The sequence below is a fragment of the Panthera leo genome, chromosome D3 (assembly GCF_018350215.1).
Source record: "Panthera leo isolate Ple1 chromosome D3, P.leo_Ple1_pat1.1, whole genome shotgun sequence".
NCBI lineage: Eukaryota > Metazoa > Chordata > Mammalia > Carnivora > Felidae > Panthera > Panthera leo.
This window is the reverse complement of record NC_056690.1, coordinates 8,145,111-8,162,924: the sequence shown is the minus strand read 5'-3', so window position 1 is coordinate 8,162,924 and position 17,814 is coordinate 8,145,111. Positions and strand designations below refer to the sequence as shown.

The window sequence follows — 17,814 nt, the reverse complement described above, 5'->3', positions numbered from 1 at the left end:
TTTCTTTGAAGACTTGATTGATTTTTCAGTACACAAAGAAAGTCCTCAAAAATAGTAAGATTAAGAATTCTTCACAAAAACATAACCTCCTAGGGGCATCTGGGTGGCTCAGCTGGTTAGGCGTCTTGACTTTTGATCTCACATTTCCAGTTTGAGCCCTGCACTGGGCTGCACACTGTCAGCGTGGAGCCTGCTTGGGATTCTCTCTCTCCCTCTCTCTCTCTGTCCCTCCCCTGCTCACACACATACTCTATTTCTCTCAGAATAAATATACTTAAAAAAATAACCTTCTAATTCCTAGTTTAGACTTTTTAAACTTGACTTAAACTCTGAAAGAAATGAAGAACCCACTGTGTTTTAGAGGAAGGAAGTTCAAAATATTTTTCTATCCATGATTTAGTTTTAATGGTAAGGAATCCAGCCCACACACAGCAAATTATCAATAGCTGGATTACAGGAATGGTTTAAAAATTTAAGTCATACCAATGTACCTAGAGTCTAATAACTTGCAATTTTTCCTTTTAAAGAATAAACGTGTAAGCCTGCCATAACCACAGACTCAGAATCCCTAGAGTAACTATATGTTCTATTAAAAGTGTCCTGGGCAAAGTGCCCAAAGTGAAATCAACCCTATTCATCTGCTATCTTCTGTAATCTAGGCCAATTTTTCCCTTCTTTATCTTGCTGTGCTCCAGAATTATTTTTAAAAGCTAAAAGCTATAAATATTTTTGGTGGAAGAACAAACCCACCAATTACTCAATGTGCTCTGTGCTGATTGGTTACTATTTGACATTCACTGGACAGACTACCTAAGTAAGGGAAGGGTAGTTTTGGCCAGATTAATGATGGCTATGTACAATTAAGCAATAGGTGGCCATCAAAGCACTGTAAGGGACCCACTCCTCTGGATGAATTAGAGGAAAGAAAATACATTATCCATGTTTTTCTTCCATTGGACATTTCTTCTATCATTTGGATTTTAGATTATTTCTGAATTTTCAAACTATCACAAAAAACCCGGATGAATATATTGAAGCTAAATCTTCAGACACATTCTTAATAATTTCTATAGGACATATTTTCAGAAATGGTAAGAAGGAAATAGGATTTTGATAGATTTTGCCAAACTGCCCTTCAAAGGCTATTTATAGTACTTTTAATAATTGTCAATTTGATAATTAAAATGGTATTTTACTTTTTATCTGCATTTATTAAGGAAATTCACTTTTTTGTCATGTTCATTATTCATCCGTGGGGATTAAAAAAATTATTTGCCTTTGGCCCACTTTTTTATTGGAGTTTTTTTCTATAATTTATTTTTTTTTATAATTTATATCCAAGTTAGTTAGCATATGGTACAACGATTTCAGGAGTAGATTCCTTAAGCCCCTTACCCATTTAGCCCATCCCCCTTCCCACAACCCCTCCAGCAACTCTCTCTTTGTACTCTATATTTAAGAGTCTCTTCTGTTTTGTCCCCCTCCCTGTTTTTATATTGCTTCCCTTCTCTTATGTTCATCTGTTTTATATCTTAAAGTCCTCATATGAGTGAAGTCATATGATATTTGTTTTTCTCTGACTAATTTCGCTCAGCATAATACCCTCTAGTTCCATCCACGTAGTTGCAAATGGCAAGATTTCATTCTTTTTTATTGCTGAGTAATACTCCATTACACACACACACACACACACACACACACACACACACACACCCGACATCTTCTTTATCCATCCATCCATCGATGGACATTGGGGCTCTTTCCATACTTTGGCTATTATTGATAGTGCTGCTATAAACATTGGGGTGCATGTGCCCCTTCAAAACAGCACATCTGTATCCCTTGGATAAATACCTAGTAGTGCAATTGCTGGGTCGTAGGGTAGTTCTATTTTTATTTTTTTGAGGAACCTCCATACTGTTTTCCAGAGTGGCTGTACCAGTTTGGATTCCCACCAGCAGTGCAACAGAGATCCTCTTTGTCTGCATCCTCAACATCTGTTGTTGCCTGAGTTGTTAATATTAGCCATTCTGACAGGTGTGAGGGGGTATCTCAATGTGGTTTTGATTTGTATTTCCCAGATGATGAATGACATTGAGCATTTTTTCATGTGTCAGTTGGCCATCTGGATGTCTTTGGAGAAGTGTCTATTCGTGTCTTTTGCCCATTTCTTCACTGGATGATTTGTTTTTTGGGTGTTGAGTTTGATAAGTTCTCTATGGATACTGGATACTAACCCTTTATCTGGTATGTCATTTGCAAATATCTTCTCCCATTCCGTTTGTTGCCTTTTAGTTTTGCTGATTGTTTCCTTTGCTGTGCAGAAACTCTTTATTTTAATGAGGTCTCAATAGTTCCTATTTGCTTTTGTTTCCCTTGCCTCCGGAGATGTGTTGAGTAAGAAGTTGCTGCAGCCGAGGTCAAAGAGGTTTCTGCCTGCTTTCTCCTCTAGGATTTTGATGGCTTCCTGTCTTATCTTTAGATCTTTCATCCATTTTGAGTTTATTTTTGTGTATGGTGTAAGAAAGTGGTCCAGGTTCATTTTTCTGCATGTCACTGTCCAGTTTTCCCAGCACCACTTGCTGAAGAGACTGTCTTTATTCCACTGGATATTCTCTCCTGTTTTGTCAAAGATTAGTTGGCCATATGTTTCTGGGTCCATTTCTGGGTTCTCTATTCTGTTCCATTGATCTGAGTGTCTATTTTTGTGCCAGTACGATACTGTCTTGATGATTACAGTTTTGTAATACATCTTGAAGTCTGGGATTGTGATGCCTCCAGCTTTGGTTTTCTTTTTCAAGATTGCTTTGCCTATTTATTGGAGCTTTTAATTTTTTCTTGTGGATCTGTAACAGTGATTCTCAAACTTTTTGGTCTCAGAAACCCTTTATATATTTTTTAAATTATTTAAGCTCTCAAAGGGATTTTGTTTATGTAGACTGTTGCTGTGGAAAATTTGAGGGAAAAGAATTGACTTTCAATTAATGGGCCCTTTGCTTCATAACATATAAAAATCCATTCTTACTGGATTACAGACTTAAATGTGAAAGACTAAACTAAAATTCTTCTGGAATATAGGAAAATATCACTATAATTTTGAGATAGGAAACACTTTTTTTTGATATTCAGAGTGAGAGCATGCATGTGTGCAAACGGATGGAGGGGGAGAGGGAGAGGGAGAGGGAGAGGGAGAGGGAGAGGGGGAGAGAGAGAGAGAGAGAGAGAGAGAGAGAGAGAGAGAGAATCTTACGCAGGCTCTACTCTTAGCTCATATAGCACCGATAGCATGGAGCTCAATACCATGACCCTGGGATCATGACCTGAGCCGAGATCAAGAGTCAGACACTCAACCAACTGAGCCACCCAGGCACCACAGGAAAGGATTTCTTAAGCAAGACACAAAATGCACAAACTGAAAATAGATGATTGATAAACTCAACTTGGCTAAAATCAAGAACATTCATTCATCGAAATATGTATTAAGAGGTTAAGGATATAAATCACAATTTGGGAGAGCATTTTTGTAACACATTAAACCAATAAAGGATTTGTATCCAAAATATATAAATTAAACCCATAAATCAGTAAGTGAAAGACAAATAAATTCAGTAGAAAAACAGATAAAATACTTGAATAGACTTTTAGCAGAGGAGAAATCCAAGATGGCCAATAAACATAATGAAAGATGCTCAGTCTCATTAGTAATCAAATCAGTCACACAAATTAAAACCACATTAATATACTATTTTAACACCCACCAAATTAGCAAAAGTAAGTCCTTCAATACTAAGTGTTGGTGAAGATGAGGAGGAAGTGGGACACCACTGGAGTGGGGGATTTCTAATTTAGAGCAACAGTTTGGAAAACATTTTGTATCTACTTAACTTGACATTGTGTTCACCCTATGCCCCACCAACTCCACTCCATGAATGGCAGGGCATTTCAAATTTATCTATGGTGATGGAGCAGTTTTTAAAATTTCTAATCATTTGTGGAGTGGACACTTTTCTAAAATAATAAAAATATCACATCACTATAAATGTTTCTAAATGTTTCTGTTCAACTTACATGGCCATGGACTAGTAACTAACAGTTTGTGGACTAGAACTGGTCTTCAGACAACTCTGTGAATGGTACCGCTCCGGAGCAGGACTTCATAAGTGGGGCATGCTCTATGTTCCACTGCAGTCATGTGGCACAAATATCAAGTGTGTGCCAAGGCATTTATCCACTAAGATTTTGCAGCAGCTGGGTAAGATACTATAAAGAACTCCCAAGCCAGTCACCCTCAGCTATAAGCAGCCTTGTCCTTTTATGTCAGTATGCTAAACAATGATCAAATTTTTTTAAGTGTCATGTTTTGAAAAAAGGTAAGAAACACTGCCTTGGAGAAACTCTGTTCACAGCCATGGGAGACATACATAAGAATTTTGACAGAAACACTGCAATAGCAAAAAAAACTGGAAAATAAGCCACAATGAATTGTTGTAGATTCAATTTTATATATCTCTATATATTTATATTTCTATACTGGAAGTAAACAATTATAAGTTCAAGAAATAATGTAGAGCAAAACAAGCAAGTTACAGAATATACAGAGAAGGGCTTCCATTAGTATTGCTTAGGAAAACTAAACAATATATCATTTAGGGATACAAATGTGTGGTCAAACAGTAAAGAAAAGTCAGAGAATGACAAATACCTAACTTGAGATGGTGGTTACCTCTGAGAGGGGTGGGAATTGAATGGGATAAAGAAGAGGCACACAGGAGCCACACAGTTTCTTTTTTTAAAGCTGAGTGTTAAGTGTATATATGTTCATGATCTCATTATTCTTTACTCTTCGCATATAACACAACACACACATATTGTCACCTACTCTTACTTAACATTTTTTTAATTAAACATTTTGAAAGTAAACATTAAAGAATCAATATAGAAGACTCCAACTGTACTAATGAGTTCTAGAACAGAACAGAAATTTTAAAAAATATTTTTTAATGTTTATTTATTTTTGAGAGACAGAGAATAAGCAGGGTAGGGGCAGAGAGACAAGGAAACACAGAATCTGAAGCAGGCTTCAGGCTCTGAGCTGTCAGCACAGAGCCCAACAAGTGGCTCAAACCCATGACCTGAGCTGAAGTCAGACACTTAACCAACTGAGCCACCCAGACACCCTGAAGAGAATTTTTTTTAGAGTAGAAATAATACAAGAAAATCTCCCAGAACTGAAGGATATAAAATAAGATTCTAAATTAAAATGGCCAATAGAATGCCCAGCTCAATGAAAGAAGAAAAGAGTTACATTTAAGCCCATAATCTTAAAAATTTAGAAAATCAGAGGTAGAGAGAGAATCCCAAAAGTTTCAAGAGAGGTAAAATAACAACAATAATAACAATAAAAGGTCACATCAAAGGGCTGGGAATTGAAACAGCCTCAGACAGCAACAACGAATACTAGAAGACAACAGAACAATACCTTCAAAATTCTCGGGGAAAAAGATGTTCAACTGGAATTCATCATTCAGTCAAACTATCAATCATGTATATGAAGATGGAATAAAGACAGTTTCAAACAAGCAAGTTTCTCAAAAATGTACCTCCCCAGTCCCCCCTTTTCAGGAACATTCTCTATTACAACAAGGAAATAAACTAAGAAAGAGAAGACTTGGGATGTGGGAAGTAGGGGATCCAAAACAAGAGAATCACTAAAGAAATTTCCAGGATGATGAATACAAAGCCTCAGATTACAGTTTACAGTGGATCTATGGTTTACAGCAAGCTTACATAAAAATCTTCCAAGACTGGAACAGAAGAATGAAAGGGACTCCAGGAACAATAAACCTAAGGTTTACAAAATGTAATTAATAGATTACTGTATATGAACATATGCCATATTAAGATAGTTGCATGGTTCTATCAGAAGGTCTGGAGATGAGTGGGTGACAGGTACATTTAAAAACTAACCAAACCAGGGCGCCTGGGTGGCGCAGTCGGTTAAGCGTCCGACTTCAGCCAGGTCACGATCTTGCGGTCCATGAGTTCGAGCCCCGCGTCAGGCTCTGGGCTGATGGCTCGGAGCCTGGAGCCTGTTTCCGATTCTGTGTCTCCCTCTCTCTCTGCCCCTCCCCCGTTCATGCTCTGTCTCTCTCTGTCCCAAAAATAAATAAAAAACGTTGAAAAAAAAATTTAAAAAAAAAACAAAAAACAAAAAACTAACCAAACCAAAAAAAAAAAAAAAAAAATGAGGTCAGTATTAATTTTTTAAAAAGTGTACAAGAACGGATATGTAATCATAGTATATACTATGTGGCTCAGCTGTAAACTATGGTTCTACAATCATTACAATGAATATACTAAATAATGATTTAACCAATTATAATTATATTGGGAGGCTCTAATGAATGAAAGGATGGGTATGGGAGTAGACAGGGAATGGGGAGTGTAGGGCTAAATCCTTATTTCCTACGGTAGTATGCCAACAACTGAAAAAAGTTTTAAAGTTTCAGCATAAACGTTATTTAGAAATGTAGAAGTAAACACTAGAAGAGACAACCAAAGGCATTTAGAGTGGTTGCCTCAAGGAAGGAGGACTTGGGAGTGTGAAAGAGGATCATATTTTCATTATGAGCTGTGTAGTAATGTTTTGCTTTTTAAACTACATATTTGTATCAATCTAAAAAAAGTGTAATTAAATTAAAAGTGCAACCCACCTCAAAACCTGCCCATCACCAACAAAAACCTAACTGCTGATAGATTTTATTTTGAATAGACTTTGAGGATTAAAATTTAAATGTACTCATAATTCTGTGTTGTAATAATTTATATGAGCAAAAAAGTCACATTTAGAACTTAAATCATTAAAGGTCCCAGGAGCAGTACAACAGGAGCAGTACAAGCAGTTCAGAGACTTGTCAAGATCATGGGCTTTGGAAATATAATTTCCAGAGAAATTCCAGGAAATATAATAATCAGAGAAATATAATTTCAAATCCTGGCTCCACCACTTAAAGTGACCTTGCGCAATTATTTTTTTGTCTTTATATATCAATTAATTCAACTGGAAAAAAAAGAAGGTAACAATACTTAGAGTGATACGAAAATGTGCATAAGGCAATTAGCCCAATGCCTAGTGTAGCATTCAATAAATAGGAGCTATCATTGTTTACAGTTTAATAAAATAAAACAAATTATTGACCTAAATATCTGTAATTATTAATAACCATCATTGCCATTATTCAGTAGCCAATTCTTGAAAATACCTTATTATTGTGTAAACTATACTCTATTACTGTGTAAAGGGTTTTTATAACCTCTGAGGATCAAAACATACAGTGTTTCCAGTATAAAATGAAAGATTATTTGTCTAAAATAAAACCAGGTAGTTTTTAAATAAGATCTAGAAAATACACTAAAATTCTATAAAAGTTGAATAATGATTAATGTCTGTCATTCTGTTTGAATATAGTTAAGGAGTACCTAGAAAATAAGAGACGAGTACTGTTTCTTCTAAACAGTAAAGAAATAAAGACATGTCAAGTGATTAGAGTAAGCAGAAAAGTACAAATGTAAGTGTGGTAGATGCTCTTTAGAGCTAAAACAGAATAATCACTATTGCAAGCAATTACAAATCTATATTCTTGGTGTGTGTGTGTGTACACACACACACACACCAAGAGAATTAAGAAATAAAAGTAGCCATTGTGGGGTGCCTGGGTGGCTCAGTCGGTTAAGCATCCAACTTTGGCTCAGGTCATGATCTTGCAGTCTGTGAGTTTGAGCCCCGCATTGGACTCTGTGCTGACAGCTCAGAGCCTGGAGCCTGTTTTGGATTCTGCATCTCCTTCTCTCTCTCTCTTCCCCTCTGCCCCACTCCACTCACACTCTTTCTCCCTCTCAAAAATAAATAAACATTAAAAAAATTTTTTTTAAAAAGAAAAATAGCCATTGTATTGGGAAAGTAGGATTATTAGTGAATTCTTTAAGGTTTCTTTCTTAAATAACTTAAAAAATATTTTAGTTTAAAAATATTTTAAAAATAATTTTTAAAGGGAGTCTGGCATAGGAGATAAGCAACAAATCCTTGGATCATTAGGGAAAAGCTTTCTATAGTGCACTATTGCAGGTCAATCAAGCAAATTTGTCATTAAAATGAACTATAAAGCTTTACATTGTGCAGGAAGGCCCATTATAGCAGCTATTATTAAACATTTGGACCAACATGCATTTGTAACCTAACTTTGTCATTTATGAAAGAACAGCCATCATTCTCTGAGATCAATAAGATTAAGGCTTTATAGTGCTAGCTTCTAGCTTCAGGACTAATTTTACTCCTTTGTGATCAAAATGGAATTTGCCAGATGTTCTTTCTCCTTTTATCCACTTAATACGTTTTAGAACCTTTAATAATAATGATCAAAATCTGGGCTAGCTTTTTAAATGGACAAAGCAGCTTATTTCCTTAAGTATGTAACCATTTACGAATGCTCTTCAAGCTTATCTGGAACTCAAAAGCATTATTAGATTCCAGGCATCATTTTGGATATTTACACGGAAACCAGAATCTCTGCTCCTGCTGCAAATTCTCCACCTCAATATCCAGCATGAAACTATTTCCACAGTAATTAGCTGTGAGGACTCCCATTTAATATATACATTGTCAAGAACCATAAGGATCTATTTTTTTTTTTTTTTTTTTGAAAAAGCACTGCTTCCCTTTTATAAAGAAAGAAACCTATGGAGAAATTAATACAACTCACCAAAGCTCAGCAAGTTAAAAAAACTGGACTAGAACGAATGCTTTTGTCCTCAAATCCTGTTAGTCCAATATGCATGCTATTTTCCATTTATTAATTAAATCACATCTTGGTCAGTTATTTCATCAAATGATTTTTAAGCATGGAAAACTACAGAAATAGGCCCAAGAGAGTTAGGTGTCAGATGACTGTTCAAGAGTAGCATGAATATGCCCCCTGGTCACGATTTTTTCACCCATTTGTCAGTGTCTTCTGGCTGAATTCAGACTTGTAGAAAACCTGAAGAAGTCGTCTTTTCATGTTATGCTCCAATAAATCATTTTGACTCCCTGAAGTCTGGTCTCAGATTTGCTACTTGTTTTAAGGCAAGACAAAATGTTTCAAAGCAACCTTTGTTTTCTGTTAAAATGACAGTCTTTTCAAATCACTCATCATAACTAGTGCCAACACAGACACACATACAAATACTATTCTAACCTTTTCCAACCTGTATTATGTTTTTAACTTTAAATTAGAAAATCTCACCAAGCCAACCATAAGCAATATAATTAACTGCTAATTCTTTTGAGAGAGTCTATAATAAGCAATATGATATATGCTGGTAGAAATCTGTCTTAAATGAAACTTGTGGCACAGGAACATCCATCTGTGAAACACAGTTAATCATACCGTCCAAGGTCTCTATGCTTCTATTATAAATCAAATCACCACTGCACAGCTGTTATTATATTAGAGTTAATGGATTTTTCAATGGCTGTCCAAGCAGTTAACTCTCAAAAAATTTTTCAATGAAAAGTTTTCAAATTTTCAGTTGAAACTGTGGCGTTACCTAGATTGCTTGCATAAATACACTACTTCTATTCTAGCAGATTGAGCTAAATTTATTTGATTCTGTTTTGTTCCATCTCTTGGGAAATTTTAGGGGCCTTGGGTCCTGCTATGAACTCTAAAGAGTGTGATGTGGTTTGAAATGTTCTAAAAATATCACAGGTTTGCCTGGGCTCACTTAGAAGGGTGGATGATTCAATTACAAGTGTCAAAATTTGATTCCTAATTTTTCGGGATCTGACAGCTGCAGCAAACCTTGCCAGGATTCCCTTATCTTCGCTGTGCTTCTCTTTGAAGTATTTAAAGAAGATTTCATAATCTTTGCAATTTAGCTCTAGGATTTCTATCAGTAGCTGTAGAATGAACTGGTTGGATCTTTCTAAAGCTTCTCATAAACATTATTTGACCAAGCACATTTTTAAAGCAGTCATAGCTGCAAAACAGGTGAGCTTCTTGTAATGGTTAGGGAACAAAACACAATGGATTCTATACTCACACACCATTAACCAGGAGTGACCTTTGATTGCATGAAGTGCCAGTGGGACTTTAACCAGAGGTTCATTTGTTGCTATAAAAAAGTTCAGACCCCAAAGGCAGGCACTCATCTGAATGACAGCTCTAGGAAGGGGACCAGCACTATACCACTGGGGCAGATTTTTTGTTTGCTTTTTCAAATAATTAAAGCAGAGATTCTGAGATATGAAGGTGACTAAGACAATAATGTCAGTAGCTATGTGGAACTATTTATTTACAAGAGGCACAGGCTCTTTCTTTGCTCATCTGAGTCTCTCTCTTAATGGAAGAGCAAAGAAAAAAATAGCAAAATTGTACTTACCTAAGAATTAACAGAGGCTACCAGATTAAATGGTAAATTTAGGTGTGTGGTCAGGTATCCAAAAATAATGAATCTGTACAATGAAATATCTATACAATGAAATATGCAACTATGGTTAGGTTGAAGAATTAATATAAATAACTTTTCTTATCAACCAAAGCCTACTAAAAAGGACCAAGACATTTTTAATATTATCACTTTTCTGATGAAAGACATACACACGTCTAGACTACATTATATACTTCCAGGTTTCCACACATTTACCAAGTGTCTGTTATGTGCCAAGTGTTAAGTACATGATGGTGAACAATAGATATGCTCTTGCCACTATGGAGCTCACTGCTTTCTCAGGGGAAGCAGAAACTGAACAATTGATCTTAAGTGTGTTATGTTACAACACACAGGAACAGAGTGCTATGGAAGTACATTTCAGGGCCATGGGCTATGAGCTGGGGAAACAATAACAGGGTATATATTCTGGAAGACGTGCTACTTAGTTATTATGCTATCTTCAAAAATCACATTGACCACAGCAATGTTAATTTATTGACAACTCAGAGTCAGATGTCTGACCATTAGCTATTATATTAGAGTATAATACTATGTTTTCCTATTTTTTCTCACACTGAATCCTGCAGAAGGTTAGAGAATTCTGTGTAAACATTTTAAAAGCACTCCAAATTATGGAAAACTAAGGTTACTTAATATTAAAATCCTGTCCAAATATCTGAAGTTACCATAACTTGGAATAATAGAAATAATTTGCACTTAGAAAATCCTAATAGAAAACCACATGAGGATTCTAACCTCAGAGGGGAATTTTTGAGTCATATGGTAATTCTGTGTTTGACTTTTGAATTATTGCCATACTGTTTTCCACAGCAGTTGCACCCACTTTATGGGCAAGGAAACTGAGGCCCAGAGGAGTCTGGTAACATGTTAAGGTTGAATAGCTAACAGGTGGCAGAGCAGAGATCTGCACACAGGTGTTCTGGCTCCAGAGCTGATTCTGTTAACTTCTACAGAATTCTCTTAATCTCCTCATTATGGACATGGAAAAATCTCCAAGACATTTTATTAAGAGCAAGTTGCACAATACACACAGTATAATACCATTTACATTTTACAAACCACAGAACGGTAGGATCTATATCTATCTTTAGAGAAAGGACTGAAAAGAAAGGGCACACAAACCTGGAAGCAGTGGCTTCTCTTTGGTAAAGGGACTGAGGGACTGGGATGGGGGGTGGGAGACAGTCAAGGAAGACTTTTACTTTATGCCTATTGCTTCATTTTCATACCACAAGAATGTATTCAGGTATTACTTGTATAGTCAGATTTTTTAAGATTAAAAAAACCCCAAACATTGATCCAGTACAATCTTTCTTCTACTAACTGCACATGTTACTTCTAAAATGTCTCTCATCCAGGTTCTGTCAGAATATTTTAAATGCTGGAGCACTCTGCTTCACCAAAGCAGCCTGCTTCAGTACTGAAGAAAGCTTAAGTTGTAGAAAATTTTCAGTAGTCGATCAAATATTTCTTTCTAACCATTGGTCCTAATTCTGCCTTCTGTCAAACAAGAATATTAACCGATTTGTGTTGGGGGGGGGCCCAAAACCATTCCCAGGTTTAATGGTTTGCTAGGAGGACTCACAGGACTCAGCATATAGTCGTATTCTTGGCTATGCTTTATTACAGTGAAAACATAAAAGCAAAACCAGCAAGAGGAAAAGGCACATGAGGTGAAATCCAGAGGAAACCAGGGGCAAGCTTCCAAGAGTCTTCTCCCTTAATTCTTCCAGCAATGACTTGTAACAATACGTGATGAGTTGTAACAATATGTGTGAAATGTTGCCAACCAGGTAAGTTCATTAGAGACTCTGTGCTCAGGCATTTTACTTGGGGGCTGGCCACAGAGGCATACTGTCTGCCTAGCCCTTACCTAAATCCCAGGCTCTGAGAAGGAAAGCAGGTGTTCAACATAAACCACTTTCTTTGTACTCACAGTTCAGGCACAGTGAGCAATTCTTTTTGGGGAATGGTGGAAATCTTTCTAAAATCAAAGTTCCTAGATGCCAGACAAGGGCCAACCTTGCAAACAAGATTTTCTAAGAATAGCAGTTTCAGGCCTGCTATGTTAACTCTTTTTCTGCACACCATCCTTTCCATAATCCTTTTGAAATTTTAAGTGCAATTCTATTTTGTGTGTGTGTGTGCTCAGTTAATACATAATCAATTCTCTCTACGAAAGTTTCCAGAGTTTTCATCCATTTTGGTCACCTACACCTGGACTCTGCCTTGACTATGTCCTTCTTAACACATATGCCAAAACTGTAACATAACATTTCAGGCATAATATCACCATAAATGGGATATTACATTTTTATTAATGGAGTATAATAATTTGTTTTCTAATGCTGCATTATTCATGGGTGATATGTTGAGATGGGAGACAGAACTTGAATTCCACAACATTGTGTTTATCATCCTATTAACAGCATTTTGTTTGTTTCAGCACAATGCTCCTGGCTTCCAAGATGACTTTGAATCCCAATTCTATCATCTGTCTCTCGCTGACTATTCCTTCTGGCTTCCTGTCATGTGAAAATTATTAAGGGTTTAGGAGGCAGACCACCTCAGTTCAAATCATGGCACCACTACTTACTAGCCATGTGATCTTGGTGAGTTAGCATAAATCCTCCCTGTGCCTCGGTTCCCATAATTGTAAAAACTTGAATAATTATCGTAACAATTAGAGTTGTTCAATGAAAAAAATGAGATAATGTATATAAGAAGCCTAATATTGTGCCTGGCACAGTGTAACTGCATAATAAACATTAATTATTAATTAATCTAAATATTGATAAGAATGACAAACAGGTCAGTATTAGGGACGAAGCTTCATGGTATTTTTTGGGTAACTTCTCTCAGAGATGACAGCATTCAAAATTCTTTGAGAATATCAATTCAACCAGATTTGTGCTTAATTACTACATACTTAAATCCAATATAAAAAACTTCAAGACACAGAAACATATTTGTTAGTATCAATTTTCAGTTATGTTAAGAGACTCTAGTCTCTAAGTTTAACCTTCTTATCACCTGAAAAATACTGGTGTGAAGAAAAAGAAATCAAGATAGACTAGACTGGCAAGAAAATCTCTATCACTGAGAAGATAATTTCAACAGTTCAAGAAATTCCTACCCACGTTAGCAGTCTGGCAGAATAAGAAATAAACACATTCCTATGCTTACTGCCATAATTAAGCAAGGCAATACAATGAAACTAAAATGTTAAAATGATAACCAAAGTACAATGAAAGAAAAAGAATTTTTAGACACTTCATCTATTATTAATAAGAAACATCCAGGGAATACTAATGAGAGTCTAGTGAAGCACAAATGCCTGTAGTACCTGTCATCTGCAAACAGAAGAGCTAAAATTCTCAGACAAAATGCAACATCTGGAAGAATAACTTTAATGGCAGGGGAAACATCAAAATGCATACTTCAATACTGAACTTTAAAAACTGCTAGCTGACCTCTAAAAAGAAAATGACAAAGGAATAAAAATTACTATATGTATAGTACTTATCCTCATTAACAGTCACATTCCTAAATTTTTCCAAGAAAAGATTAATCAAACAATCACATATGGATAATCAAGGAATGAAAGTTTGTATCCAAACAAATGGCTGTTGTACAGTTTCTACCAGGCTAACGTTTCCAGTTTGTGACTGTCAGACCCGAGTTCAAATCCTTACTCTGCAACTCACTAACTGTGTGACATTAGGCAAGTTACTTAAACTTCTCTAATCTTATTTTCTCAATTACAAAATGCAGATAATGTTTACCTCACAAGTGTTTTGAGAGGATGAATCAGGATATATTACATGTGTGTTTTACTGTGATTAAACATACACGGTATAAAATTTATCATTTTAACCATATTTCAGGGTACAGTTCTGTGGCAGTAAGTGTATTCACACTGTTGTGCAACCATCACCAACGATATGTTTTTAAAGATTGAGCACACAGTAACTGCTCAGTGGATAGCAGCTAAAACGACTCTCATTAGTGTCATCTCATCCCATCCTGAATCTGTGTAAATCATTTATCCACAAACAGAAACTATTTCATATTTATTTCTACTGAATTGCACCCAGTTTGGGAAATACTAAGTTCAAGTTTTAAGCTGCAAACTATATTCTTAGCTTTCAAACTCTTCATTCAAGTGACTGACGAAAATATAAAAATATCAGGTGCTAGCATTTATTGAGCACTTAGCATGTGCTAGTGCTATTCTAAGCACTTTTCAGGTATTAACTCGTTTAATCTGCACAGTAATAATTCCAGGAGGTATATAGCGATAAAAGTCACATTTTACAGCAGAGTACAAAGAGGTTAAGGAATCTGCCCAATGTTGCCCAGCCAGTAAGATGACAAAGCCAGGATCTGCACTCCAACAATCAAATCCTAGAGCCCATGCCCATAACCCTTCCACTACACCGCTTCTCACACATGCAGTGACATGAGACCCATAGGAATGACTTCTGGATGCCAGATGTTACATGTTGACTGGGAAGCTGTGACATCCATTATTTTGCGTGTTCTTCATAATGACAGTGAAGAGCAATCATCCCCATTTTACAGATGGAGAAGTGATTTGCTCAGGTCTATAGGAACAGGTGAGAGAGACCTGGATTCCAGCTTGGCCACTTGTTACCTCGAAGTGCATCTACAATCTCCCTGAGCTTCACCCAGCTGCAAAATGGGAACAGCAGGAATGAGAACACAAGAAGTAAAGGAGTGTGTGTTTGTAAAGCATCTAGCACAGAGCCTTGTATAAACAGTGCTCCATAAATGTTAGCCCGCCCTTCCTTGTTCTCCTATTTGTGATTCCTGCCATAGAAATTCTTTCCAAATACCATGCCACTACTTCTCGATGCCGTCTCACCAACTGTGTTAACAGATGGGTGGCAAAAAACCACGATTTTTTGGTGATTACCATGTGATACCAAATGAAACCTCAGTGAAGTCCAGCTATATTATATAATTTTAAGTATAACAAACTTCCTCCCTTTTGTCCATATGGTCTGCCACTTTATCAAAGTAGAAAATAAAACTGGTCTACCAAGATTTGTTCTTTACAAAATTATGCTTAATGTTCCCCAATACCTTCTGTTCTTTTAGGTAACTGCCAAATGATTTACTTAATTTGTTCTAGTTTCTGACCAGATATTGTTTAAAAATTAGGTTGACCTCATTTCCAAAGTTACCTTTTTCCCTTTAAGAAAAGTATGCCTTTTTCTGTCATCAGACACTTCTATTCACCATAATTTATCAAAAATAAAACCTAATAGGTTGACAGTACGTTCTATACCCTCACATTTGCATAGAAGGAATATCTAACACTGAATTTATAAGCACTATTCATGCCAACTATGGCCATAGCAATTAGTATTTCTTGTCAGTTGGGCAGCATTTTCTTAAGAAAAAACAAAAATGCTAGGAGGAAGCATGGCCTCTTATAAAACAAGATTGTTGCATAATTAACCTTTCCCCCCTCGGATAGCAAGGATGTCACAAAGCACACCCCGTTGGCTTCCAAGTAACATTTAAAATATCCCCATCTCTTAAAGCAATCTGGACGTGGATGTTAAAAGCCAAAGGAATTTTTCAGTCAAGTGCTGACTGTTGAAATCTACTACTTCCCAAAAAGCTAAAGGCATATTGGGAGACTACAATCACAAGTACCACAGAGAAAAGTGGCACCATGGGAACAACTCACTTGTGTTTGGCACAGTGAAGGTTCACTGCCAATTTGTAACAGTATGAATTCTATAACTATTCAAAGCCAAAACTGAAGTTTGGATGTGAGCAGCTTTTCAAAGTAGCTTTTTCGGAGGCCTAGTAGCTAAGTAGCTAATATAAAATAAGTAAGCTGTAGGAAGTGGTAAAGTATAGGCAATGTTTAGGAATTAAAATATAACCTATACCTATCTCTTGATTTGCTTTAAAAAAAAAAAAGCACTGTCCTTCACACAAGATATTTTGCTTCATTCATTCACTCATTCATTCTTGAGCTAATTTTATGAAAATGAGATGGGGAATTATATTTTTGGTGCTTAAATTTAGCCATATATATAAATGACAATATTACTTGTCCTACTAATCTCATGAGTCTGAAAGAAGGATAAATGAAATAACAGCTGTTGAAACATTGTTCAAAAATTTAAGTATATAGCAACATTAGATATAGTTGTATTTTTAAAATTTATAAGCATCTACAATGAAGTCATTTATTTTTTCTTTTTTTTAATATATGAAATTTATTGTCAAATTGGTTTCCATACAACACCCAGTGTTCATCCCAAAAGATGCCCTCTTCAATGCCCATCTCCTACCCTCTCCTCCCTCCCACACCCCATCAACCCTCAGTTTGTTCTCAGTTTTTAAGAGTCTCTTATGCTTTGGCTCTCTCCTACTCTAACCTCTTTTTTTTTTTTTTTCCTTCCCCTCCCCCATGGGTTTCTGTTAAGTTTCTCAGGATCCACATAAGAGTGAAAACATATGGTATGTCTTTCTCTGTATGGCTTATTTCACTTAGCATCACACTCTCCAGTTCCATCCACGTTGCTACAAAGGGCCATATTTCATTGTTTCTCATTGCCATATAGTACTCCTACAATGAAGTCATTTAAATGGTACCAGTCTCAGTGGCCAAATACACATTATTGACAAAGTAACTGAGTGATGATATTTTCTCAGCCCTTTATGGAATTACATTTATCAAGGAATATGAATTTTTGTCTTACCTGTTAATTCCTAGTCATTTTGTTTTACTTTTATAACTTAATACTTATAATAAATAAATCCAACATAAATTCACCCAATTAAAAAGGGAAAATTTGGAATATTATGTTGTTAAATCACTAAGATCTATGTCATTATATATCAAGAATATCTTAATACCATTGCAAAGACTTTTCAGTTTTAAATAAATAGGTTTTATAAAATAAGATGAACTTTCCATTACTGACATTTAAACCAAAAAAGTAAAACACATGAATGGTATCAAACAAAAGCAATACTCATAACTTTGTCCCATTAGATACCTCAACTTACCTCATCTCCCTTCAAAACTTCAGTGCCATCAAATTCGCGGGTCTGATTTGTCTTCACTGATACCTCTCTCTCTAGGCTGGCTAACTTCTCCTTCGCTTCCTGAAGTTCCTCAGCTTTGGCTTCTTTTTTACGAGAAATGATGGATGCCTAATTGAGTATAAAATATGAATGTGAAATTAGACATACAATCAACTTTCTATTATCTTGTGAAATTATTTATTTTTTAGATTTTCCCAAGCTAAACTTTCAGTATCTGGTTGGCTT

The 17,814-nt window shown here is 35.9% G+C and overlaps 1 protein-coding gene across 7 annotated transcripts in view; it reads right to left on the bottom strand.

The window, feature by feature from the left end:
- The window catches only part of IFT81 (intraflagellar transport 81), a 198,285-nt gene that overhangs the window by 43,655 nt on the left and 136,816 nt on the right, over window positions 1-17,814 (bottom strand). For all 7 annotated transcript variants that reach the window (XM_042911246.1, XM_042911249.1, XM_042911251.1 and 4 more), the window contains one exon: window positions 17,551-17,697. In XM_042911246.1, coding sequence (XP_042767180.1) covers window positions 17,551-17,697 — 147 coding nt within the window. The remainder of the gene's footprint in view (window positions 1-17,550; window positions 17,698-17,814) is intronic.